General features: G+C 39.3%; 1 protein-coding gene across 13 annotated transcripts in view; it reads left to right on the top strand.

The window, feature by feature from the left end:
* The window catches only part of DOCK9 (dedicator of cytokinesis 9), a 214,057-nt gene that overhangs the window by 153,639 nt on the left and 38,139 nt on the right, over positions 1-22,279 (top strand). For 6 of the 13 annotated variants that reach the window (XM_075199939.1, XM_075199936.1, XM_075199932.1 and 3 more), the window contains exons 26-38: positions 15-140; positions 246-317; positions 3,523-3,669; positions 3,980-4,063; positions 4,171-4,282; positions 5,409-5,587; positions 8,573-8,683; positions 8,801-8,921; positions 13,342-13,475; positions 14,993-15,107; positions 15,690-15,756; positions 16,517-16,564; positions 19,989-20,125. In XM_075199939.1, coding sequence (XP_075056040.1) covers positions 15-140; positions 246-317; positions 3,523-3,669; positions 3,980-4,063; positions 4,171-4,282; positions 5,409-5,587; positions 8,573-8,683; positions 8,801-8,921; positions 13,342-13,475; positions 14,993-15,107; positions 15,690-15,756; positions 16,517-16,564; positions 19,989-20,125 — 1,453 coding nt within the window. Of the gene's footprint in view, positions 1-14; positions 141-245; positions 318-3,522; positions 3,670-3,979; positions 4,064-4,170; positions 4,283-5,408; positions 5,588-8,572; positions 8,684-8,800; positions 8,922-13,341; positions 13,476-14,992; positions 15,108-15,689; positions 15,757-16,516; positions 16,565-19,988; positions 20,126-20,631; positions 20,676-22,279 lie in introns of all 13 variants that reach the window. The other 7 variants (XM_075199945.1, XM_075199940.1, XM_075199943.1 and 4 more) reach the window with 2 other exon arrangements.

The raw sequence follows: 22,279 nt of genomic DNA, 5'->3' as shown, positions 1-22,279 counted from the left end.
TTATTCTTTGTTAGTATGTCTACAAGGCAGAGCCATACATCACAACGGAATACAAGACTGTACATGAAGAGCTGGGCAAATCCATGACTGCTATCCTTAAACCCTCTGCTGACTTTCTAACTAGTAACAAGCTTCTCAAGGTACATCTAAAGCGGTTACATTTTTAAACTGAAGAATCAATCATTATGACAGTTTTGCCTTTCTGCATTTGTATGCATGCATTAATATTTCTTATTTATTCACAGTATTCTTGGTTTTTCTTTGAAGTCTTGATTAAGTCAATGGCCCAGCACCTAGTTGAGAATTCGAAAGTGAAAGTACGTATTGTTCCCAACACTTGTATATTCTACTGTTATAGGTTATTTTCTCTGCTGTTTTGGTCCCAGGAAGGTGCAGTTGTGAAAAGCCCATGCTTTTGACATTTTGATCCAGTTTTGTGTATTTCTACCAAGACAACAGCTATAAATTGGTGATTACCTACAAATGTTAGTAAAAGGTTCATTTGAGGCCTCTGCGATAAATATAAAATACTCAAGCAAAATCTTATTGATTGCACTTTTACACTTGCTGTTAACCTCATGTATGTATTTTATATAGTCTGGCTTTATCTGATATTTCCTTGGTTCTTAGGCTTTACACTGAAAAAAAATACATGTCAGAAATGTAAAGTGCTGTTTGCTTAATGCTACTTTGCAGTTTGAGATTTTCTTTTCATCAGAAAGGGTTAATCATAACACCACAAAATGGTTCCTCTGGGATCTGAGTGGTAAGTATATATAAAACCTAGGATGCCACAATTAAAGTGAAAATTAGATGGTAGTTCACCACAAAATATTACCCTGCAAAAAAAATTTCCGTTTCCATAAATGGGAGTCATCCTGTTGTGCAGGAGGTTTTTTTTTTATTGCTTTTTTTTAATCCACTCTAGAATTTTTTCCAGAGAAAGTTCCAAAATATATATATTGTTAGAGTAGATAGGTGTAAATAGATTGTCAGTGGTTTTGGTCACATGGTCTTTTTATTTTTAACCCAAAGTAAGGCTTCTGAAATTCCCCTAGATTTCATTAGCTTTATTTGTTTTGCTACTGTTTTTTTGTTTTTTTTTGTAGCAATACTAAAGCTACTCTATTGTAACTAATGGTGTTTTGCTGCGATATCAGAATGTAATTTAAAATTTAGCATGTGTTGGTCTATAATAGAAGAATAGTGACACTGAAGGTAGAGTAGTAAATGATCAGTGATACCAGGGCCAGTGCAAGGTTGCTCGGCGCCCTAGGCAAAGCTTAAACTTTCTGTCTCCCTTCTCCTCCCCAAAAATCTCACTTCCCAGCCCCTAACACACTTGACATTTCTAAAATAAAAATATTAACTCTTACCTCCTCCTGGCTGGCTGGTAAGGCTGCAGTCCAGATGCTCTGACATCACACACCTATTACACACCGACATGTCCCCAGCTGCCCAACAACTTTTCTCACTCATGCCCATCTGCCCACTAGCTATTCTCACATATGCCACTCCTTGCCCATCAGCTTTTGTCACTACCCACATAACACCAGCTTCATTCACATGCCCCCCTGCCCACCAGCTTACCTCACATACACCATTGTCCTAAACGCCCTAGCCAGCTTTGTGCTCGCCAGCTTTTCTTTAAAATGCTTTTCCCAAACATGTTGCCAAACTGCCTTCCTCTCACATACCCTCTTGCCAAAAAGATTTTTTTTCACAAACCCTCTTGCCTACAAACATTTAATAAACAGCTTAATGGTTGAGCAACAATTTATTTTATTTAGTATTTTCCCACTACTTGGCTCTACTCTGTTGTTGTTTATTAATGTATTCTGTAGATGTAATATTAAATATACTAACACATGCAAATAAATAGAGAAAGGTTATGTAAATGATATAGATAATCTAGACCGTTTTATAGTTATTTGCATTTGTTAATGTATACTGTAGATGTATAAATAATTATATTTATATGGTCTTGGTTCCTAAACAAGGTTAGCACATATATTGTAACTATGTGCTGTTGATATATTGGTTATTCTTCTAACTCTGATGGTGTTATATTTGCGATTGTTTCTTTTTTTTCTCTGTTTCTTTTGTTTTTGTTTGGTATGTCTGTACCTTGAAATACCAATAAAAAAATACTGGATTTAAAAAAATAATTTCTACTAATAGAAAGCAACAAAGGAGAGCCAAATAGAGGGCAAATAGTAAAAAACATAAATGATTCCTCAACTATCCTAGAGTAGCCCCGGCTTGGTGAATAACAGCGGTGCTTCATTATGCATCACTGCAATTTTTCACTGCGCTATTATAGTACATAGATCCCATAGTCTCTAACTATTCTGTAGCACCCATTCCCTCCCCTTTCTATAGCATCATCATCATCATCACCATTTATTTATATAGCGCCACTAATTCCGCAGTGCTGTACAGAGAACTCACTCGCATCTGTCCCTGCCCCATTGGAGCTTACAGTCTAAATTCCCATCCATCACCCCCCTTTCTATGGCATCCATCACCCCCACATTTTCTGCAGCCTCCATGTCCCCTCCTTTTTATAGCATCCACCCACTTCCCGTTTTTTGTAGCCTCCTCTTTTCTGTACTCACCTTCACTTCTTCATTTTTCTTCCTTTCTCTTCTCGCCCGTCTCTAGTTTCTTGCTTCTGTTTCTGCCTCTGCCTGACTCCTCTTGGATCCTCTACACTGGCAGCGTCGTGACGTCACAATGCTGCCAAGAGCCGGGTGCTGGACAGATTTTAAAATGTGGTGCTGCACTGTAGCAACACTGCATAGTTTTGCATGGCGACGTTATTGTGGGCGAGCGTTCTGCCCTGGGTGATCGCACCGCCCGCCTGCATTCATTTAACTAATTATTAATAATATTTATAATTATTGTTTCTTTGGCCTTGGTGCCTCCACCCAGAGGCTGGAGCCCTAGGCAGCTGCCTAAAGGTGGTGCCGGCACTGGTGATACCAGAACTTCATTTTCCCACTTGATGAGAGAGTGATGAAAGTAACTATTGGTATGCTGTAGGTAGTTGCAGGTTATGCAGTGATTTGCTACATGTCGAGCCATCAAAACTAAAGGTTATTAAAAAAAAGTCTGTGTTTCACGAACAGTTGCCTAAGTCCTTGAAACAAAACTATTACTTATATTCAAGGAGCTCTTTATAAAAACAATTATGAGAAATATTTGATATTACCTGTGTTTTATGGGGTCAACTTTCCTAAGGCTATTAAACACACAAAATGTTAATACATAGACCTAGTAAAGTTAACAATGCAGTTCACACTGTAATATAATCTTTCATGTTGCATCGTCTTGTAGCTCTGGTGTTTTGTGTTTTTAATCTTTGTTTTTTTTGGCTATAGTTAATGTAAAGATGGTCATAATACTGTTTATAAAATTTGCAAAGGTGTAAAATGCATGTTGGAAATAACATACTGTGTTCTGCTTTAGCTGTAGAAGTTATGTAGCACATGTTATTTACTTTTATTTCTGCATCTCTAGTTACTTAGAAACCAAAGATTCCCTGCCTCTTTTCACCACGCGGTAGAAACCTTGGTTAACATGCTAATGCCGCATATCACGCAAAAATACAAGGACAATCCAGAGGCTTCCAGAAATGCTAACCACAGCCTTGCGTTCTTCATAAAGGTAATGAATCTTATGGAATTATGACCGCCGGGATCATTTAGAAGATTTTCTAACTTGTTGAAATTTAATGGTATACAAACTATTTTGGGTAATCTCTGTGAATGTGATTGTTTAATTAGTCTGTAAATGAACAATTCTGGTAAATTTGCCAAGCAATGCGTTTCCCGATGGATTACAGTTTGCTGTACTTAGACAGGGCAAATCATTTCCCAGGTGCACAAAATATATTACCCAATGAAAATGTCTGTCTTGCAATGTATGAAGTATATGCTCACCTTAATCATTGATTCTTGTTTGATATGTTTTGCAGAGGTGCTTTACATTCATGGATCGGGGTTTTGTTTTTAAGCAAATTAACAACTACATGAGTTTCTTTGCACCAGGAGATCCAAAGGTAATGGTGCAGTGGTTACCTATAAGCTACAAGCGTATAATCTGTGTTAGTATGTTTTACATTTTCATTATGGCTCTGCTGAATGATTTGCTATGTTTTATTTCCAGACACTGTTTGAGTACAAGTTTGAGTTTCTAAGAGTTGTCTGCAATCATGAGCACTACATCCCTTTGAACTTACCAATGCCGTTCGGAAAGGGCAGGATCCAAAGATATCAAGGTATTTGTCACTTTTGAAAATCTTGTCCGGCAGTGATCAGTGTTTAAGGGCTATGAACAGCACCACTGACAACTGAAAGTATGACATGGTTACATCTTTTGTACATGTGACAGGTTTTCTAAAGGCCGTTACCTTGGAACGTCTCCACAGATCCTGATAGTAACATCCAGGGCCTGTTTAACTAGAGTATTAATCAATTAAATTGTAGGAATCATAAGTATCCTCATCCCTTCTATCATTAGAAGTGTTTGTCAAGCTGTAATTGTTAGGTTTCTTTTTTTTTTCGTATTTGTTTTTTTAATCATGTACCCACTTTATAGGTGAGGGCTGCTGACAAAAATAAACTATTTTTTGTTTCTCCAGAATGACATGATTAAGTTATTTAATTATTACAATTATTATACATTGGTTTATATTGTTAAGGTACTTGTCCTTTATAGTTATCTCTCTTTCCTGATGTCACTGAAAATTGAGAAACATGATATGAATAGAGGAGCATTTTTAGCATGTATCTTGCCACCGTGTGGTATAGTTCAATGTAACTAAATGTTGTATATGTGATTTTTTTTTTTTTATAATCGCATACTGCAAACTTCCTCATTAAACCTCTTAATATATCAGTGTTTCTTGATTTTCCTTTTTGTTCACTTTTTTTTTCTTTATCAATTAGCCTTTCTTTCTCCAACAGTGGATTCTTTAGAATGTCCTGTAGGTAGGTGCAGGGTGTGCAGTGTGTGTGTGACAATGGTTTCCAATTACCTCCCTTTGGGAGATGATTGTGAGTTATTACATTGCTTTTATTATATTATTGTAATAATAACTATTAACTTATTTGCCTGCTGAAGGAAAAGTGCTAAATGGAATTAAACCATACAAATTAATGTCTGTCTTATTGGAAGTTTATAGAGTATGTAACTGGGATCCTTTGGAAGCAGGAGAACGGTTTATTTTAGTTGTGTGTGATGTGATTTTGATCATGTTCTCTGTATTACTAATGAGGGTGTTCACTGTTGGCTCTGCCTGTATCATTAATCTGCATTTTTTTGTTTGTTTTTTTAACAAAGTTTGCAGAACTGTAAAGTAATGGCTCAGATTATTAGCTTATAATCCTTGTTTACTACTGCAGACCTACAGCTTGACTACACGCTGACAGATGAGTTCTGCAAGAACCATTTCTTGGTGGGCCTCCTCCTCAGGGAGGTGGGGAATGCACTGCAGGAGTTCAGAGACACAAGGCAGATCGCCATCAGTGTGCTGAAGAGCTTAATGATCAAGCACTCATTTGATGACAGATATTCTTCTAGGGTATGTGAAATCCGAACCAAGTTACAACTGTACTGGAACAATCATGAAATTGAAAACTGGTATTAGATTTATTATTAAAAAGAAGTTGGAATCAATGCTCGTTCGCATTCACACTAAATGCGGGCGAGCAATTCCGTTCTGGTACCCGTGATGCTCAACACGCTTGGAAGGAGGGCTCTGTTACAATCAAGTGATTGAATTACTATCCCGGCATTCTGCACAGATAATACACGAGTGAGGTACTTTACTCAGAATTGGATCTTAAAACTTTGATATAAACAGTTATACAAGACACACACAGCAATAAATATTTAGAAATGTAAACAGATAGCTTTTAGTGTCAGATTATGTAAAATCTTCAATCTGCAACAACCTCATCTTGTTTTAATCTCCCATTTGTGAGATTAATGACCATTGCATTTTTGTTCCTGCAACTGATTTTCCTTTTAAAAAACCATATGTTTAGAGTGTTTTGTAGAAGCATAGACTCCTAGTTGTGTTTGAAATTTGAAGCTTCTGTGCAGAATCGTAGGTTAAGTACAGTAATATATGAATGTCTGCTTCCACTTGGTAGAGAATTGTTGTACGCACAAGCTTTACAACGTACACTGTGCTTTTTGTGCCAGACTACTGACACAATGCACAGTTATGAAGAAGAAAGCTGTCTTGTGTGACAGGGGAAATGCGATCTGCATTCTGCCAGCCCTCTGGTTTCTACTTGTAAGTAGAAAAATGCAATGTTCCAAAATGCTTATCTGACAACACAGTCAATACATGACATCATTGGTCTTTATAAACCTGAAAAATTGCTCTGTTGCTTTAATAGAAATGTTCCTCAGATTATTTAAGAAAAAAAAAAAAAAAAAGTAACAGAAATCAGTGCGTTTTAACAGGATGAATAATTCATTTCAGATTAGTTAGTGTTTGCTGGAGTACCTGGTTTATGTATTGACCCAGCTACATATAGACATCTGGTGGTATGTGATTCAGCAGAATAATTAGTATTGTTGGTTGGCTTCCCATTTCCATGAAAAATGATTTGTACGTTTCAGTCTAGCCCCAATTATCTGGATCAGCATATGAAGTGCGGCATCATATTTCCAGTGTTGTGTAAATTCTTATGGGAGATCTGTCAGAATGTACAGTAGACAGTTGGCTGAGTAAGCACTTTTCCTCACTGCAAAATGTTAACAGTTTGCAGGGATTTTAAAGTCCTCTCACACATTATTTTTACAAAGAAAATAAGAGTTGGTTTGTTTTTGTCTTTTCATGTGTAGACTTAATACAGATACTTTGTCAGGTTGATTTTTCACAGCATAAATATTATACAAAGGTATTTTTATTTCATTTATTTTGGTCTTACATACAAGAGTTTATCTTCATAAAACATTATGTTGCTCATGTATGTATGGATAGCCTGGTATTTGATCCTTTATAAAAAAAAAAAAAATAAATAAAAATGCACAAAGTCTCATTCACTGCAGATGCTAAAGAACAGTTCCTTGCAATGTTTAGGAAGCAGAAAAAAAGGAAGAACAAAGGAAGTTGTAGCTCAAAGAGCAAGGACACTCTGGTTTCCAAAATTGTAATAATGAGTATGTCACATGTATCAGGGCATTTGCCTTTATTATAACATATATAAGGTAATTGGCGAAATATAGAGATAAAAACACAGAGAGATAGAAAGATAGATTTAAAATAGATAAACCCTTCAGTAACCACTGCTAGATAGGTTAATACATTGAGATTTGATAGGTAACTTACCTAAGGTATAGGTAAATAATACGATCATGTTGTGTGTTCTTCAGTATATTCTCCAATTTAGTATGTATAGGGAGAAATACTGAAACGGTACAAGATGATGCTGGGTACCTGTCCTAGTGTCCCTGATAATTGTCTTATATGAGTCAGCGGGCCGATAGAGGAGTATTATTGGAGATTTAGACATATGATAGTGTCTCAGTCCCTTATCTCGTTATTTCTATGGGGTCATAATTGTGAACATTGTGTTATAGAGATCTGAAGCGCTATAATAATAGCTACATAGTCCATCTAGTATGAAGCTAAATGAAATAATTATGTTAATACCTCCTATAAACCTATATCACTAGAATCATATCGCAATTACACGGACTGTATCGTCAATTGGATTAGATACATTGATGACAGGAGTGCACATACACCACATACTAGATGGACTATGTAGCTATTATTATAGCGCTTCAGATCTCTATAACACAATGTGAATATTCATTTGCTGAGACACTAGTTTTACTCTACAGTGCATAATCTGTAGCATAGCCTCATGCAGTACATTCCATGGGTGACCTCACAATTATGACCCCATAGAAATAACGAGATAAGGGACTATCATATGTCTAAATCTCCAATAATACTCCTCTATCGGCCCGCTGACTCATATAAGACAATTATCAGGGACACTAGGACAGGTACCCAGCATCATCTTGTACCGTTTCAGTATTTCTCCCTATACATACTAAATTGGAGAATATACTTAAGAACACACAACATGATCGTATTATTTACCTATACCTTAGGTTACCTATCAAATCTCAATGTATTAACCTATCTAGCAGTGGTTACTGAAGGGTTTATCTATTTTAAATCTATCTTTCTATCTCTCTGTGTTTTTATCTCTATATTTCGCCAATTACCTTATATATGTTATAATAAAGGCAAATGCCCTGATACATGTGACATACTCATTATTACAATTTTGGAAACCAGAGTGCCCTTGCTCTTTGAGCTGCAACTTCCTTTGTTCTTCCTTTTTTTTCTGGACTCATTACTTGAGTTGTTGGTGCACCCCTCTTGGTATTTGATACCATACAATAATCTTTCGATATGTAATGGAGGAAGGTTTTCTCCCTAGTGCGAACGTCATTCTGTTTTTAATGTTTAGGAAGCACAAGCGCACAGAATATTCTGTTGAACAGTATACAGGTCGTTGTTCTTTTATTCTAGAGTCAGCAGGCAAGAATAGCCACGCTTTACCTGCCGTTGTTTGGACTTTTGATTGAAAATGTGCAGCGGATTAATGTGAAGGATACTTCTCCCTTCCTTGTGACTAATAACGTAAGTAATAGAAAGTGGTCCACAACGATATCAATCAGAAAGAGATCAGTACTAGCAAGTGTCTTTATCATAAACCAAATGTACAAAGTTTAATTTATTTTTTTTGTTTCCTTTAAGAATACAAAAGATGATGTTCTAAATGTAACTGCTGGAAATGTATTGGTAACGCCTCAGAAGCCAGGCAGTACATTGGATAATAGCCTCCATAAAGATCTTTTTGGTGTTATTTCTGGCACAGGTGAGTGAACTGTAATAAGAAAATAGGACAAGCCATATGAAATCATAAAATTGCACTCAATCTCTTATGCACTAGGCCTTGCCGGTATCAGGCACATGTTAATGGGCACAGCACTGTGAGAAATAGCTTGATATGCCAATAAAGCCAATTAACAAATAATTCACAAATTGACTAAATGACCAGGATCTACATCAGATTGTTGTTTACTCCATATGTCCTTGCATGTTGTGATGCTGCATTTCCTATCCTAAGTCACTGACACAAAGGGACACTTTTAGGGATCCCTATGGAACAAAGCCTCTGTAAAGATAACTTACTTCATATGCCATTTTTAATTAAACACACAGGGCTTTGCATAATCGGTTCTTAGAGGTGTCTTCTTCTATTATTGTGCATGACCAGGTTTTTTTCTCCAGAAAGTTGAGGTGGTAATCCCAGGGTGGTGGCTGGAGTTGTTCCTCTGCTATTTTTCTATGGATTTGATAAAGCATCACTACTAAAATGTAAAAGTACAACACATCCACATCACTTATTTTAAGGACCTGATAAAAAATAGTTATCTGCTATTGTTATTATTATCCTTTTATTTATAAGGCGCCACAAGATATTCGCAGCACCATACATCATACAGACAATTGACCATACAGGGTAAAACAGTACAGTGAATGTATAAACCAAAACTCCAAGGTCTCAAATCATAGCAAGTACAGTCAAGTTGGAGGAGGAGAAAAGGTGTAAAGACAGGAGGGAAGAGGGCTCTGCTCATAAGAGCTTACATACTAAAGGGAGGGTAAACAGACCACAGACACAGGAGGGAGTCATTAGAAGGGAACAGGCGCAAGAGGAGCACAAACAGGGAGGTGAGGAGATTGGGCATAGATAGAGAGATGGTTAGGTGGATGGCTGGTAGGCTTTGAGGAAAAGATGAGTTTTAAGTGCTCGTTTGAAGGTGCACAGATTAGGGGACAGATGGGTAGAGCATGGGAGGTCATTCTAGAGTAGGGGGGCAGCCCAGGAGAAATCTTGAATTCTGGCGTAGGATGAGGTGATCAGAGTGGAGGAGAGGCGCAGGGAACGGGCGAGAGTGTGAATGGAGAAAAGGTTGGAGATGTATGGGCAGTGGAGTGGGAGAGGGCTTTGTAGATGAGTGTAAGGAGTTTGAAAAGGATTCTATAGTGGAAAAGGAGCCAGTGTAAGGCAAGGCAGAGGAGGAGCTGCGTGAAAGAGAAAAGTCTCGCAGCCACATTGAGTATAGAACATTGGGGGGTGAGATGGGAGCGGGGGAGGCCAGTGAGGTGGAGGTTACAGTAATCAAGATGGGAAATGATGAGTAAGTGGATAATGGTTTTGATGGCATCTTGAGATAGGAAGTGCCATATGTGAGCGATGTTACGTAGTTGGAAGTGACAGGATTAGGCAAGATATTAAATGTGAGGGGAAAAGGAGGGAGGAGTTGAGGTTGACACCCAGGCAGCGGAGTTGGGGAACAGAAGAGATGATGGTATTATCAACAGTGATAGAGATTACGGTGTGTTGAAGGTTTAGAAGGAGGGAAAAGAATAAGTTCAGTTTTAGCAATGTTAATTTTAAGAAAGCATGAGGACATCCAGGAGGAGATGGCGGAAAGGCAGTAAAATACAGTAGGGAGTGGGGGAGGGGGGGGGTCAGGATAAGAGATGTAGAGTTGAATGTCATCAGCGTAAAGGTGATACTGAAGATCAAAAGAGGAGATGAGTTCACCCAGGGAGGTGGTATACAGTGAAAAGAGTAGAGGGCCAAGAATGGGGAGGGCAGAGGGGGTGAGGAGTTGGAGACTGAGACAGAGCGGTTGGCGAGGTAGGAGGTGAAACATGATGACAGAGCCAGAATGGCAGAGGGAAAGAAGGGTCTTCAACAGGAGGTGGTGGTCCACAGTGTTGAATGCCATGGAGAGGTCCAGAAGGATGAGCAGGGATAAGTGACACCTGGAATTTGCCAAGAGGAGGTATTAGTAACTTTAGTCAGGGCGGTTTCAGTGGAGTAGAGGGGGCGGAAGCCAGATTGGAGAGGGTCAAGGAGGGAGTTTGTCTGAATGGTACCTGATGAGGCGGTTGCAGTCAACTCGCTCGAGTAGTTTAAAGGCATAGGGGCGAAGTGAATGGGGCAGTAGTTAGCGACAGAGGTGGGGTCAGGATTGGGTTTTTTAAGAATGGGGCAGATAAGGGCATGCTTAAAGGAAGAGGGGATGATGCCAGTGGAGAGTGACAGATTAAAAAGGTGTGCAAGATAGGAGCAGGCAGTGGGTGAGAGGGAGCGAAGAAGGAGAGATGGAATGGGATCAAGTTGGCAGGTAGATGGGGAGAGAGGAGAGAATGAGGGAGTGGACGACTTCACCCGAAGTAGGGTGGAAGGAGTTCCAGAGTTGGCTGTTAGAGGAAGGTGGGACGATAGTGGCAGGGAGGGTGAGGCGAGGAGGAGATGTCAAGTCCGATATTAATTTTGGAGGAGAAAAAGCAGGCAAAGTCTGTAGCAGAGAGGGAGAGCAGATAGGAGGGTGAGGAAAGGAGAAAATTAAAAGTGGCATAGGGGCGGCAGGGTTTGGAGACTGGGAGGGGATGAGGGACTTAAAGAAGGATTGTTTGGCAAGGTAGACGGCAGAACTGTAGGTGGAAAGGATAAATTTGAAGTGATGGAAATCGGCCAGAGAGCGATATCTCCTCCAGAGGCGATTAGCAGCACGAGTGCACTTCTGAAGAAAGCAGGTGAAATTGGATTTCCAAGATTGGGATAGTAAGCTGTGGCAGCGGACAGAAGTTACAGGGGCAAAAGCATCCAGGGCGGTTGTGAGGAAAAGGTTGTAGAGAGTAGTCGCCTGGTCCGGGCAGGCCAGGGTGGGAGGCGGGGCGAGGACAGTTTTGAGAGAGGAGGAGAAAGAAGTAGGGTCAAGAGTATTAAGATTGCTCCTAGTGAGGGTAGGTTTAGGCAGGGGGGGGGTGTAGTGGAGGACGACAGATTGAAGGAGAGAAGATGGTGGTCAGAGAGTGGGAATGGAGAGTTAGAGAAGTCAGAGAGAGTACAATGATGAGAAGACAAGGTCAAGGGAGTGACCGAGAGTGTGTGGGGGGGATGAGTTCCGCTGTGTGAGGTCAAAGGAGGAGGAGAGGGCAAGAAGTTTGATGGAGGCAGGGTCAATGGGGATGTCAATAAGGATGTTAAAATTGACTAGTATGATGGAGGGGTGGTCAGAGGAGAGGTAGTGGGGAAACCAGACTCCAAAGTTGTCAAGAAAGAGGGAGGTGGGGCCAGGAGGGGGTGGTAAATGAAAGAGACATGGCGATGGATGGGGGAGAAGAGATGGATTAAGTGGACTTCGAAGGAGGAAAAAGAGAGGGGGAAGACTCTGTGGGAATTACCCAAAATGTACAGTTATGGGAAAGGAGGAGGCCCACACCACCTCCTGGACGTTCATTTGGTCTGGTGGATTGGGTGAAGGAGAGGCCCCCATGGGAGAGAGCGGCAGGGGAAACAGTGTCCGTAAAGGAGAGCCAGGTTTCAGTGATGGCGAGGAGGTTAAGAGAATTGGAGATGAAGAGGTCGTGAATGGAGGGCAGTTCATTATGGATGGATCTGGAGTTCCATAGGGCACAGGAGAAGGAGGGATGTGGGGAGATATGGATGAGGTTGGTAGGGATGCTGGAGCGATGTGTTGTGTTGTTGTGATAGTTCCTAACTCTGCCTTCTGTTGGTCTAAGAATACAAACATTTGTTTTAAAGATGGGATTCTAAATGTGAACCTGCTTTATAGACTTAATAGCCTAATGCAAGCCTTAGTCATAACAATAAGCCTAACTCCAAAAACTACCCTTTATCTTGCCTTCTCAATTTGTAAGCATATATAAAACCCTCACGTCATCTGTACCAGTGAAAACATAAAAATCGATAATCTACCCTTGGAATTTGGTTACCCTTGTGATTGTACTCGTTTAGGGTGTATCATCTGTTTCTGTGCTACTAGTTACACTACATTGTATGTTTGTTACATTTATTGCAATCGACTAACACTTGGGCAAGTATGAATACCTGTGATATGACAACACCACAGCCATATATGGGAAATGACTCAGATGCCCTCCTATGTTTCTCTGGGGCTGGGGTGCCATGGTAATGACTGGCACATTATGTCCTGTCCTGATGATGGGACTTTGCTCACCAACGATCAGTGGGAAGATGTGACTTATCTACTACACCACAGTCATTGTGCTTCCTTCTCATGATCTACTGGCTAAATGTCTGTCTCTGAGTCACCACCATAAATATTAAGAAGTAGTATTTATTATTATCCAGCCTGTCTTATATGACCTATTAGTGAGTACATGTGCATGAGCAGAGTACATTTTAGTCAATGAACAAATTAAGTTAGTTACATTTTTATCTCCATCAGCCTCCCCACATACCTCATCTACTCCTAATATAAACAGTGTGAGAAATGCGGATTCCAGAGGGTCTCTCATCAGCACCGATTCAGGGAACAGTCTTCCAGAGAGAAACAGTGACAAAAGCAGTTCTTTAGACAAGGTATGGCTTTGTTTTAGAAATTTTACTTCCTCATAATAATCAACCATCCATTTTTGTTACTAGCACCTCTTGCCCCTTTATTATTGACATTCGTAATCTTTATGTATTTCTATGCAGCTTTACGCTCTCTTTTCTTCATAACATCACTCTGTGTCAGCCAGCCGTTATGGATGCGTACATGGCTGGTTAATGGAGTGGACTATGTGTTGCAATGTCTTCCATACTACATGTAGTCTGGCAGAACTCTCTGGGGAAATGTAATAAACCTTCATGGAGTGTGTTACTCACAGGCTTGGATTGTAATCTGACTCTATAAATGACATTGTGAATTTAGAAATACAGTGCAGTGGTCTTGAAGATCTTTATTAACTCTTCAGTAGCTCAGGTTTATAATGTTTCCTCCTTGACTTTCACATGCCTTCATGGTGCAGAAGGACAGACTTATCCGGAGGCATTCTGCACACGCCCTGCGCTGTAGTGGGGAGGACGAAGACAGCATACAGTCTGCTAAGAGAAACCGTTATACTGTGGATTTCTCTCTGCTAACAGTGCCTGTACTGTCAGAGAGTGGTTTGCATGCTGCAGTCTCTAATCAGATTCCAGAAGTATTATTTTATTACCTGTTAATTCTATTCTAAACCCAGTATTCCAGTATGTTACGGTTTTGTCACAAATTTGCATCAGATCAAGCCCAGGGATAATTCCTCAGTCCCTCCCCACCCCGACCTTGCTTGTCATCATTCTTATCCCTCTAGGCATCTCTTGACGATCTCTCTTATCTCCCATCACAGAGCTCTACAGCCTGAGCCTTCCCATGTTTATAAAAGAAATGTGTTTTACCATTTATTCACATACTCCCTTCCTTCTCCGCAGGTAAAGTACAGATAAATACAAAATAAGAAAGCTGAAAAATAGACATTAAATTATAAACCACTGACAGGAGGTTAAAGCTCAGCTCCTGTCCCTGCAATTCTTCCATCCGAGGCCCAGGCCTGTATGATAGGCCTGTATGATATTTCCAATATTCTGTGACAGCAGCAGATGGAGCCATTTCTGTAGATCATTTCTGTAATTTATACATTTTAAAATACAGGTGGTTTCCAATCAAGCAATGATGAGATGTGATCTGATGCTCATTTTGAAAAGTTTTTGTTTGTTTTGCAGTGTTTGCCCAAACTATACTTATTTCTGCTAATACTAATTTGACTATCCTAAAATATCTAGCTGATTACTTTAACAGTGTTCATATCCGTTTTTGGTCACTCTGGGTTGTTTAGTTTTCTTATCCTCAGCAAATTGTCCTGTTCAGTGGGATAATCAGATTTGATGGGGAACATTACATAGCCTTATAATATTACTCAGCTTACTCAGAAAATACTTTGTGCTTTTTACTTCTTGCCTTTCAATTTATATATGTTTGCAGTGCTGTCCTTTTTTGTGGCGAGTTATACTGTTCACACAAATCCCTGCTTCTGTGTCTGTGAATGAAATAGGCTTTTTGTTTTTCATTATCCCAGAACCAGCATGGTGGCTCTTTAGGAAACCCATTAGTACGCTGTGACAAACTGGAGCAAGCTGAAATTAAAAGTTTACTCATGTGCTTCCTTCATATTTTAAAAAGCATGTCAGATGGTAAGTAGCTCTTTCTATACACCGTACACACTTTAGCTACGGCAGGGTTATACATTGTAAAGACATCTGTTCTTTCAATACTCCACAATATCGCTTTCTCCTATTATATAGCATGAAATGTTTCCATTTTTGTCATGGAATTGAACGTTTGTCATAAAGTTTAGCCTGCTTAGTCAGGAGGACATTTCATGGCATGTCTTATAAAGATTGTTTGATGCATGATATTATAATGTTCTTAAAGGAAGCCCACCTTGTTATCTCTTCAGGCAGTAGATACATACCCCAGAGATAGACATTGGCATAGGTCTTCTGAATCAAATCTGTATTAACAAGCATAAAAGCCATCCTTTTATGTTAATGCATTTATGAAAGCTTTCAAACAAAACAATTATAACATCTGCAAAATAATTTTAGGCAGGAATCATATAGATTGTGTGATTTAAGACATTTTATATCTATTTTAACTATGTGGGGTAAGAGTTTGCTTATTTATATTTTCACCTGACCATTGAATGTATTTCTTTGTGCACTGAAATGCATTTATACAGTATGTAATGACCACACAAATGTTTTGTTCATCAGATGCGCTTTTTACTTACTGGAACAAAGCCACAACATTAGAGCTGATGGATTTTTTCACAATTACAGAGTATGTATTTTATTTTGCAGTTTTGCAGGTTTTGTTGACAATCGTTTTATATAGTGGTAAAATGACTAATTGATCTATACACATTTCCTTTTCTTTTTTATTTATTTTTTTATTTTTTTTACAATTTCTCAAAACTATACCATTTATTGTTACGAACATAAAAAAAACAAAAAGCAGTTTTCAATTTGCATAGAAAAATACATTTACGGAAAGTAGCAGTAGTAATCTAAGATAATCCATCTATTCCAAGTATTACAGGCAGCAAGATTTGTTTTTACATGATATTGGCCTCTAAATAACCCAAAAATGGAACTATAATTGTAATCAGTCCTACCGCATAATTTAATTTAATATTGCTCCTATCAGTTAGCCATGCCACTGTGTACAGTAGGTCTTAAATATAAGAACACACATTCATATACATGACATGTTAAGCACTTCAGCCAAGGAAATGATTGACATACTAAATGTACTCTAGTCACTTATTATTGCTAAATATCTAGACAGTAAATCATGTGAATGCTGGGTACATAGACTGTGCCCAATGTATAGTAAATGACAGTGAGATTATCTTATATACACTAATGTGTCTTGGCAGCATGAAAGGTCCTGAATCAATTCATAGGCAGAAAAATGCCAGCCCCACTTTACACTGTATATGCATAGTGCACACGTGTGTCTTGTCTTTCATTTTATGTCATTTTTCTGACATGGATTTTAGTGACGTTTGTGTATGATCTTTCTGTCTCGATTCCTGCAGAGTATGCCTTCATCAGTTCCAGTATATGGGCAAACGATACATTGCCAGGTATAGTGTGACATTAAGCTGTGTTCACTTTCTTTTTTACTGATAAGAATTGTTTTCTTTTACATTTTTTCTTAGTTTTAATAATAAGTATATCCGAAAGAGAAAACCGAAAGAGCCCCTTACACCACCCTCTCCTCTCCCACTATTTATGGTCCATACATATTGCAATTGTCCTGTTCATCGGTGTCATTCATATTCTTAAGTGTTTATAAAACAAACCATTTAGATTTGAGAAAGGCACTGTGGCTTTCCAGCTGCTGTGGAACTAGAAGACCAAACAAGCCCTGCTAGACTATGCTGTAAATTCACACATCGAGAAATATGTTTTTACATATTTTCAGCATATGACTGAATATTTGTAAGAAAGTACACATTAAGCTCCTTCACCCCCAAACAAAGCTAGTGGTTTTGATCAATACCGCTGGTGTTTGTCTATATCATGAGGCAATCTGAGGCGGATTGCAAAGTGCTCGCTGCCTAATATTATTCACAATATATTCATCAAACAGATTGCATCCTTTAACATAATATTATCTACACTGCTATTTCCAGGATATTAATTTTTGCTGATGTAACTGCTAGGGACAATGTATGTGTTTATATACGCCTTATAAGAGTTAACAGGTACTTATTGTGTACAATGGTTACTCCAAAATAGCCATTATTTAGTTAAAGTAGTACCTCCTTGGTAATAATTGAATTGTATTTATGTGCTTAGCACACTAAACTTGGACACAGTAAGTAACCTTTAGGACATTTATGAACAGGGTATGAAATGACACCAATCAGACCCTTATGTGTCCTGTGTGTTTCAAGAGTCATTTTGTCTGTAATAATTTCTCAGAAATACTCTTGAAATTTTTTTTTTTTACATTATTACAGTTGATAAACCTTACATACTGCTAGTGTACATGTTTCATTTGAGAGCTCTTCATTTTGTTATATACAGTGCATGCGGAAAGTATTCACAGCGCTTCACTTTTTCCATGTTTTGTTATGTTACAGCCTTATTCCAAAATGGAATAAATTCCTTTTTCCCTCAAAATTCTACATACAATACCCCATAATGACAACATGAAAAAGTGGTTTTTTGCAAATTTATTAAAAATAAAAAACTAAGAAATCACATGTACATAAGTATTCACAGCCTTTACCATGAAGCTCAAAATTGAGCTCAGGTGCATCCACTGATTATCCTTGATGTTCCTACAGCTTGTGGTAAATTCAGTTGATTGGACATGATTTGCAAAGGCACACACCTGTCTGTATAAGGTCCCACACTTGACAGTGCATGTCAGAGCACAAACCAAGCATGAAGTCAAAGGAATTGTATGTAGACATCCGAGACAGGATTCTCTTTAGGCACAAATCTGGGGCAGGGTACAGAAAAATATCATCTTCTTGGAAAGTCCTAATGAGCACAGTCACCTCCATCATCCGTAAATGGAAGAAGTTCGGAACCACCAGGACTCTTCCTTGAGCTGGCCGGTCGTCTAAAGTGAGCGATCGGGGGAGAAGGGCCCTAGTCAGGGAGGTGGCCAAGAACCCGATGGTCACACTGTCTGAGCTACAGAATTCCTCTGTGGAGAGAGGAGAACCTTTGAGAAGGACAACCATCTCTGCAGCAATCCACCAATCAGGCCTGTATGGTAGAGTGGCCAGACAGAAGCCACTCCTTATTAAAAGCACATGGCAGGCAGACCGAAGTTTTCCAAAAGGCACCTGAAGGACTCGCCGACCATGAGAAACAAAATTCTCTGGTCTGATGAGACAAAGATTGAACTCTTTGACGTGAATGTGAGGCATCATGTTTGGAGGAAACCAGGCACTGCTCATCACCAGGCCAATACCATCCCTACAGTGAGGCATGGTGGTGGCAGCATCATGCTGTGGGGATGTTTTTCAGCGGCAGGAACTGGGAGACTAGTCAGGATAGAGGGAAAGATGAATGCAGCAATGTACAGAGACAATCTGGATGAAAACCTGCTCCAGTGCAGTCTTGACCTCAGACTGGGGCAACGGTTCATCTTTCAGCAGGACAACGATCCTAAGCACACAGATACCAAAAGAGTGGCTTCAGGACAACTCTGTGAATGTCCTTGAGTGGCCCAGTCAGAGCCCAGACTTGAATCCGATTGAGCATCTCTGGAGAGATCTGAAAATGACTGTGCACCGACGCTTCCCATCCAACCTGATGGAGCTTGAGATTTTGCTGCAAAGAGGAATGGGCGAAACTGCCCAAAGATAGGTGTGCCAAGCTTGTGGCATCATATTCAAAAGGGCTTGAGGCTGTAATTGCTGCCAAAGGTGCATCAACAAAGTATTGAGCAAAGGCTGTGAATACTTATGTACATGTGATTTCTTCGTTTTTTTATTTTTAATAAATTTGCAAAAATCTCAAAAAAAACTTTGTTCGCTTTGTCATTATGGGGTATTGTGTGTGGAATTTTGAGCGGAAAAAAGGAATATATTCCATTTTGGAATAAGGCTGTAACATAACAAAATGTGGAAAAAGTGAAATGCTGTGAATACTTTCCGGATGCACTGTATGTTATCCTATTTTTAGTGTTGTAGAGAAAAAACAGTGATCGAGTTGAGGGCCGTATATATTACAGTAAGATTACTGTAGTAGTTTAGCGGCAGTCGAGTCTCTTTGCATTCTTTGAATTAACTTTTCTGTCTACACATAAGGACGTGGTGATAATACAGATCGTCTGTGTACACTGACAACCTAATGTAACTTAGGCCAATAGTGTTTATTTGTTACCAGATTGTAAGCATGATACATGGTGTTTAATGCATGTTGGGTATCTCACATGATAACATAAATAATAAGTTTCACAGACGTGTGTATGTATGTCTTGCACTGGTGCACACTCTTCAGCCCTGGTGGTGGTACACTTTAGGAAGCCAGCCTAAACTGATTGCTAACAAAGCTCACTCTTTCTGTTTTCCTCACTTAATTGCTGGCAAGTATAACAAACATTATGGCTCTCCTCCCTTCCTGCCTGGGTAAGACCGTCATGCTGCCTTGTTGCCCTTCCTCACTTGCATGTTTGTGTGTATGGCATTGCTTATTAACCCTCTTGTTCAATCGATCATCAAAATAACTGAATATATATAGAAAAATAAATTTCCCTATCAACTTAAGGGTTGTCGATTGATGTAGGAGCTTCCTAGATAGTGACTTTGTATGTAAACAAATAGTGTTCATGGAAATAAACATTACCCAACTCATTGCCTTGTAATGCAGTCTTAGTAGCATGTTGCTTTTATAGGTACTATGACATGTTTGCAGTGGTAGGACACCCAGTTTTGTATTAGAAGTTATGTTTATGCCTTCTCTGCTTTACTAACTGCCCCACCTCTCTGCTGTGGGGACACATCTAATTGGTGCCTCTGTCCCATTCCACCCATCTTGCAGGAACCAGGAGGGGTTGGGACCCATAGTTCATGACCGAAAGTCTCAGACATTACCTGTTTCCCGTAACAGGACAGGGATGATGCATGCCAGATTGCAGCAGCTCAGCAGCCTGGATAACTCTCTCACTTTTAACCACAGTAAGTTCTGTGATGTTCCTAGCAGTCAGTTGTCTCTTCCTGTACCACCTTAGCTCTGGCAGGTACCACAGCCTCTCCACACCACACCTGGATCATAGAAGAGATTTTACAATCTGGTTTTTAATTCATATTTTTCCTTCCCTGAACAGGATTGAATACTAAATGATAATGTGCGCTGCATGATTGCTGACAACATTGTGCAGCTACAGCAGTTTCTTAAAAAAAAAAATCCGCTACTTTTTCACATAGCTTAAGTATTATTAATGCACTACAAAATATAGAACATTTCAAATACCTAAATCCTCGATACATTATCTGGCTGTTTTTAGGCCAGTTCATGCAGTATTTGTCTGGATAAGTGACCGCACAGCTCTGACAGCGCATATTCAGCACACATTATCTTACTACTATGTACTGAACCTGATGGTTGGTGAGAGTATACTGTCCACAATTCACTGTGTATGAAAAAGCATTCAATAATGAATTGACTTTTTCTGTGTTTTCAGTGTGAGAAAGATATCAAGTATACTTGGAATAGCTGTAGACAATGGTAAGATTCAATCAGGTTGAAATTGGCCTAGAAATCTGCATTACATTCAGCCAAAGTATCTGTATTTGTTCTGCTTTGCTTCCTTGTTTCTTTAGACTTACTGACCATTGTACATAACCCCAAGCACAGCATACTCTTAATGTTAAATAAACTCTTGATTGCTTAGTAGTAGACAAATGTTTGCTCTTGCTTGCTACTAACACAATTTAACAGAATATTTTGCAGTTAGAATAATTGGAATATTTTTTTATAAGGCATAGAAGTCTTGCAGTCATGTGCAATCAAGTTAAGGAATTAAAAAGCCTTTTAAATATTGTAAGCATTTTCTTATATGTAATGCATATATGGGACTGTTCTCTAGTATGCACTACGTAACTTTCCGTGATTGGGCTCAACACCCATACAATTAAGAAGTATTGGTATTCCATTGTGGTGTATGCGCATCTATGTTAACTAGAACAGGATATAGATATAATTATCACCATCATCGCCATTTATTTATATAGCGCCACTGATTCCGCAGCGCTGTACAGAGAACTCATTCACATCCGTCCCTGCCCCTTTACAGTCTAAATTCCCTAACATACACACATAGACAGAGAAAGAGAGAGAGACTGAAACTAGGGTCAATTTTGATAGCAGCCAATTAACCTACCAGTATGTTTTTGGAGTGTAGGAGGAAACCGGAGCACCCGGAGGAAACCCACGCAAACACTGGGAGAACATACAATCTCCTCACAGATAAGGCCATGGTCGGGAATTGAACTCATGACCCCAGCACTGAGGCAGAAGTGCTAACCACTAAGACTTCGTTAAGATTAGGTGTGCCCTAATATGTTCTAACCTTCAAGGGGGCAGCCCAGAGGAAGGAATGAGCACACTGCACTCCCTCTAAATAGATTCTGCTTGTCAATGAGGCCAAGCAGGCTGTCTTTGCTTTAAAGGGACAGGGCACAACACATTGTGAATAAAGTTTGGTATCTGTAGCGACAAGTCTGCAATTCCAGGGCATACCCATATCATCTGGTAAAAGGTTGCATCTTGATTATGGCATTCAGGTCTAGTGCCTCTTCTGAAGCAGGCAAGTCTCAGTGGTGGTAAGAAAGTCTTACGGACTTATATATCATAAGTCTTTTACCGAGGTGAGGAGATCCCTATAGGTAAGCAGCCAGTGTATTTGCCCAATCTGAAACCACTATGGGACCAATATACTTAATCCAAGCTTTATTGGAGTCTTGAGATGATTAAGTTACCTTATGTAGTGCATACAAGTTCACTATCTGACTTTTAGCATCCCCCAATATGGATATAGTACATCAGTTGATACTATAGAAAAAGTTTTCTCTCCTCACACTTTCTTAGCTTCCTTTATAATCCACCAAGACTTCCCTGACTAAAGTGACTAAGGATCTGCTCACAACGAAGTCAAAGGTTCACGTCTCTATACTTAGTCTTCCTAACCTCTCAGCTTCTTTCGATGCAGTGACCACCCTCTTCTTTAGCATAGCCTTAACTCCCTTGGCAATCATTTAAATCACATTGTCTGTTTGTTTGAGAAAGCCCACTCCAAACCCAAAGTAGCTTTAAGGTATGTCCACTCAACA

Source organism: Mixophyes fleayi, chromosome 2 (genome assembly GCF_038048845.1).
Source record: "Mixophyes fleayi isolate aMixFle1 chromosome 2, aMixFle1.hap1, whole genome shotgun sequence".
Classification (NCBI taxonomy): domain Eukaryota; kingdom Metazoa; phylum Chordata; class Amphibia; order Anura; family Limnodynastidae; genus Mixophyes; species Mixophyes fleayi.
This window is presented reverse-complemented; position numbering and strand designations above follow the sequence as displayed.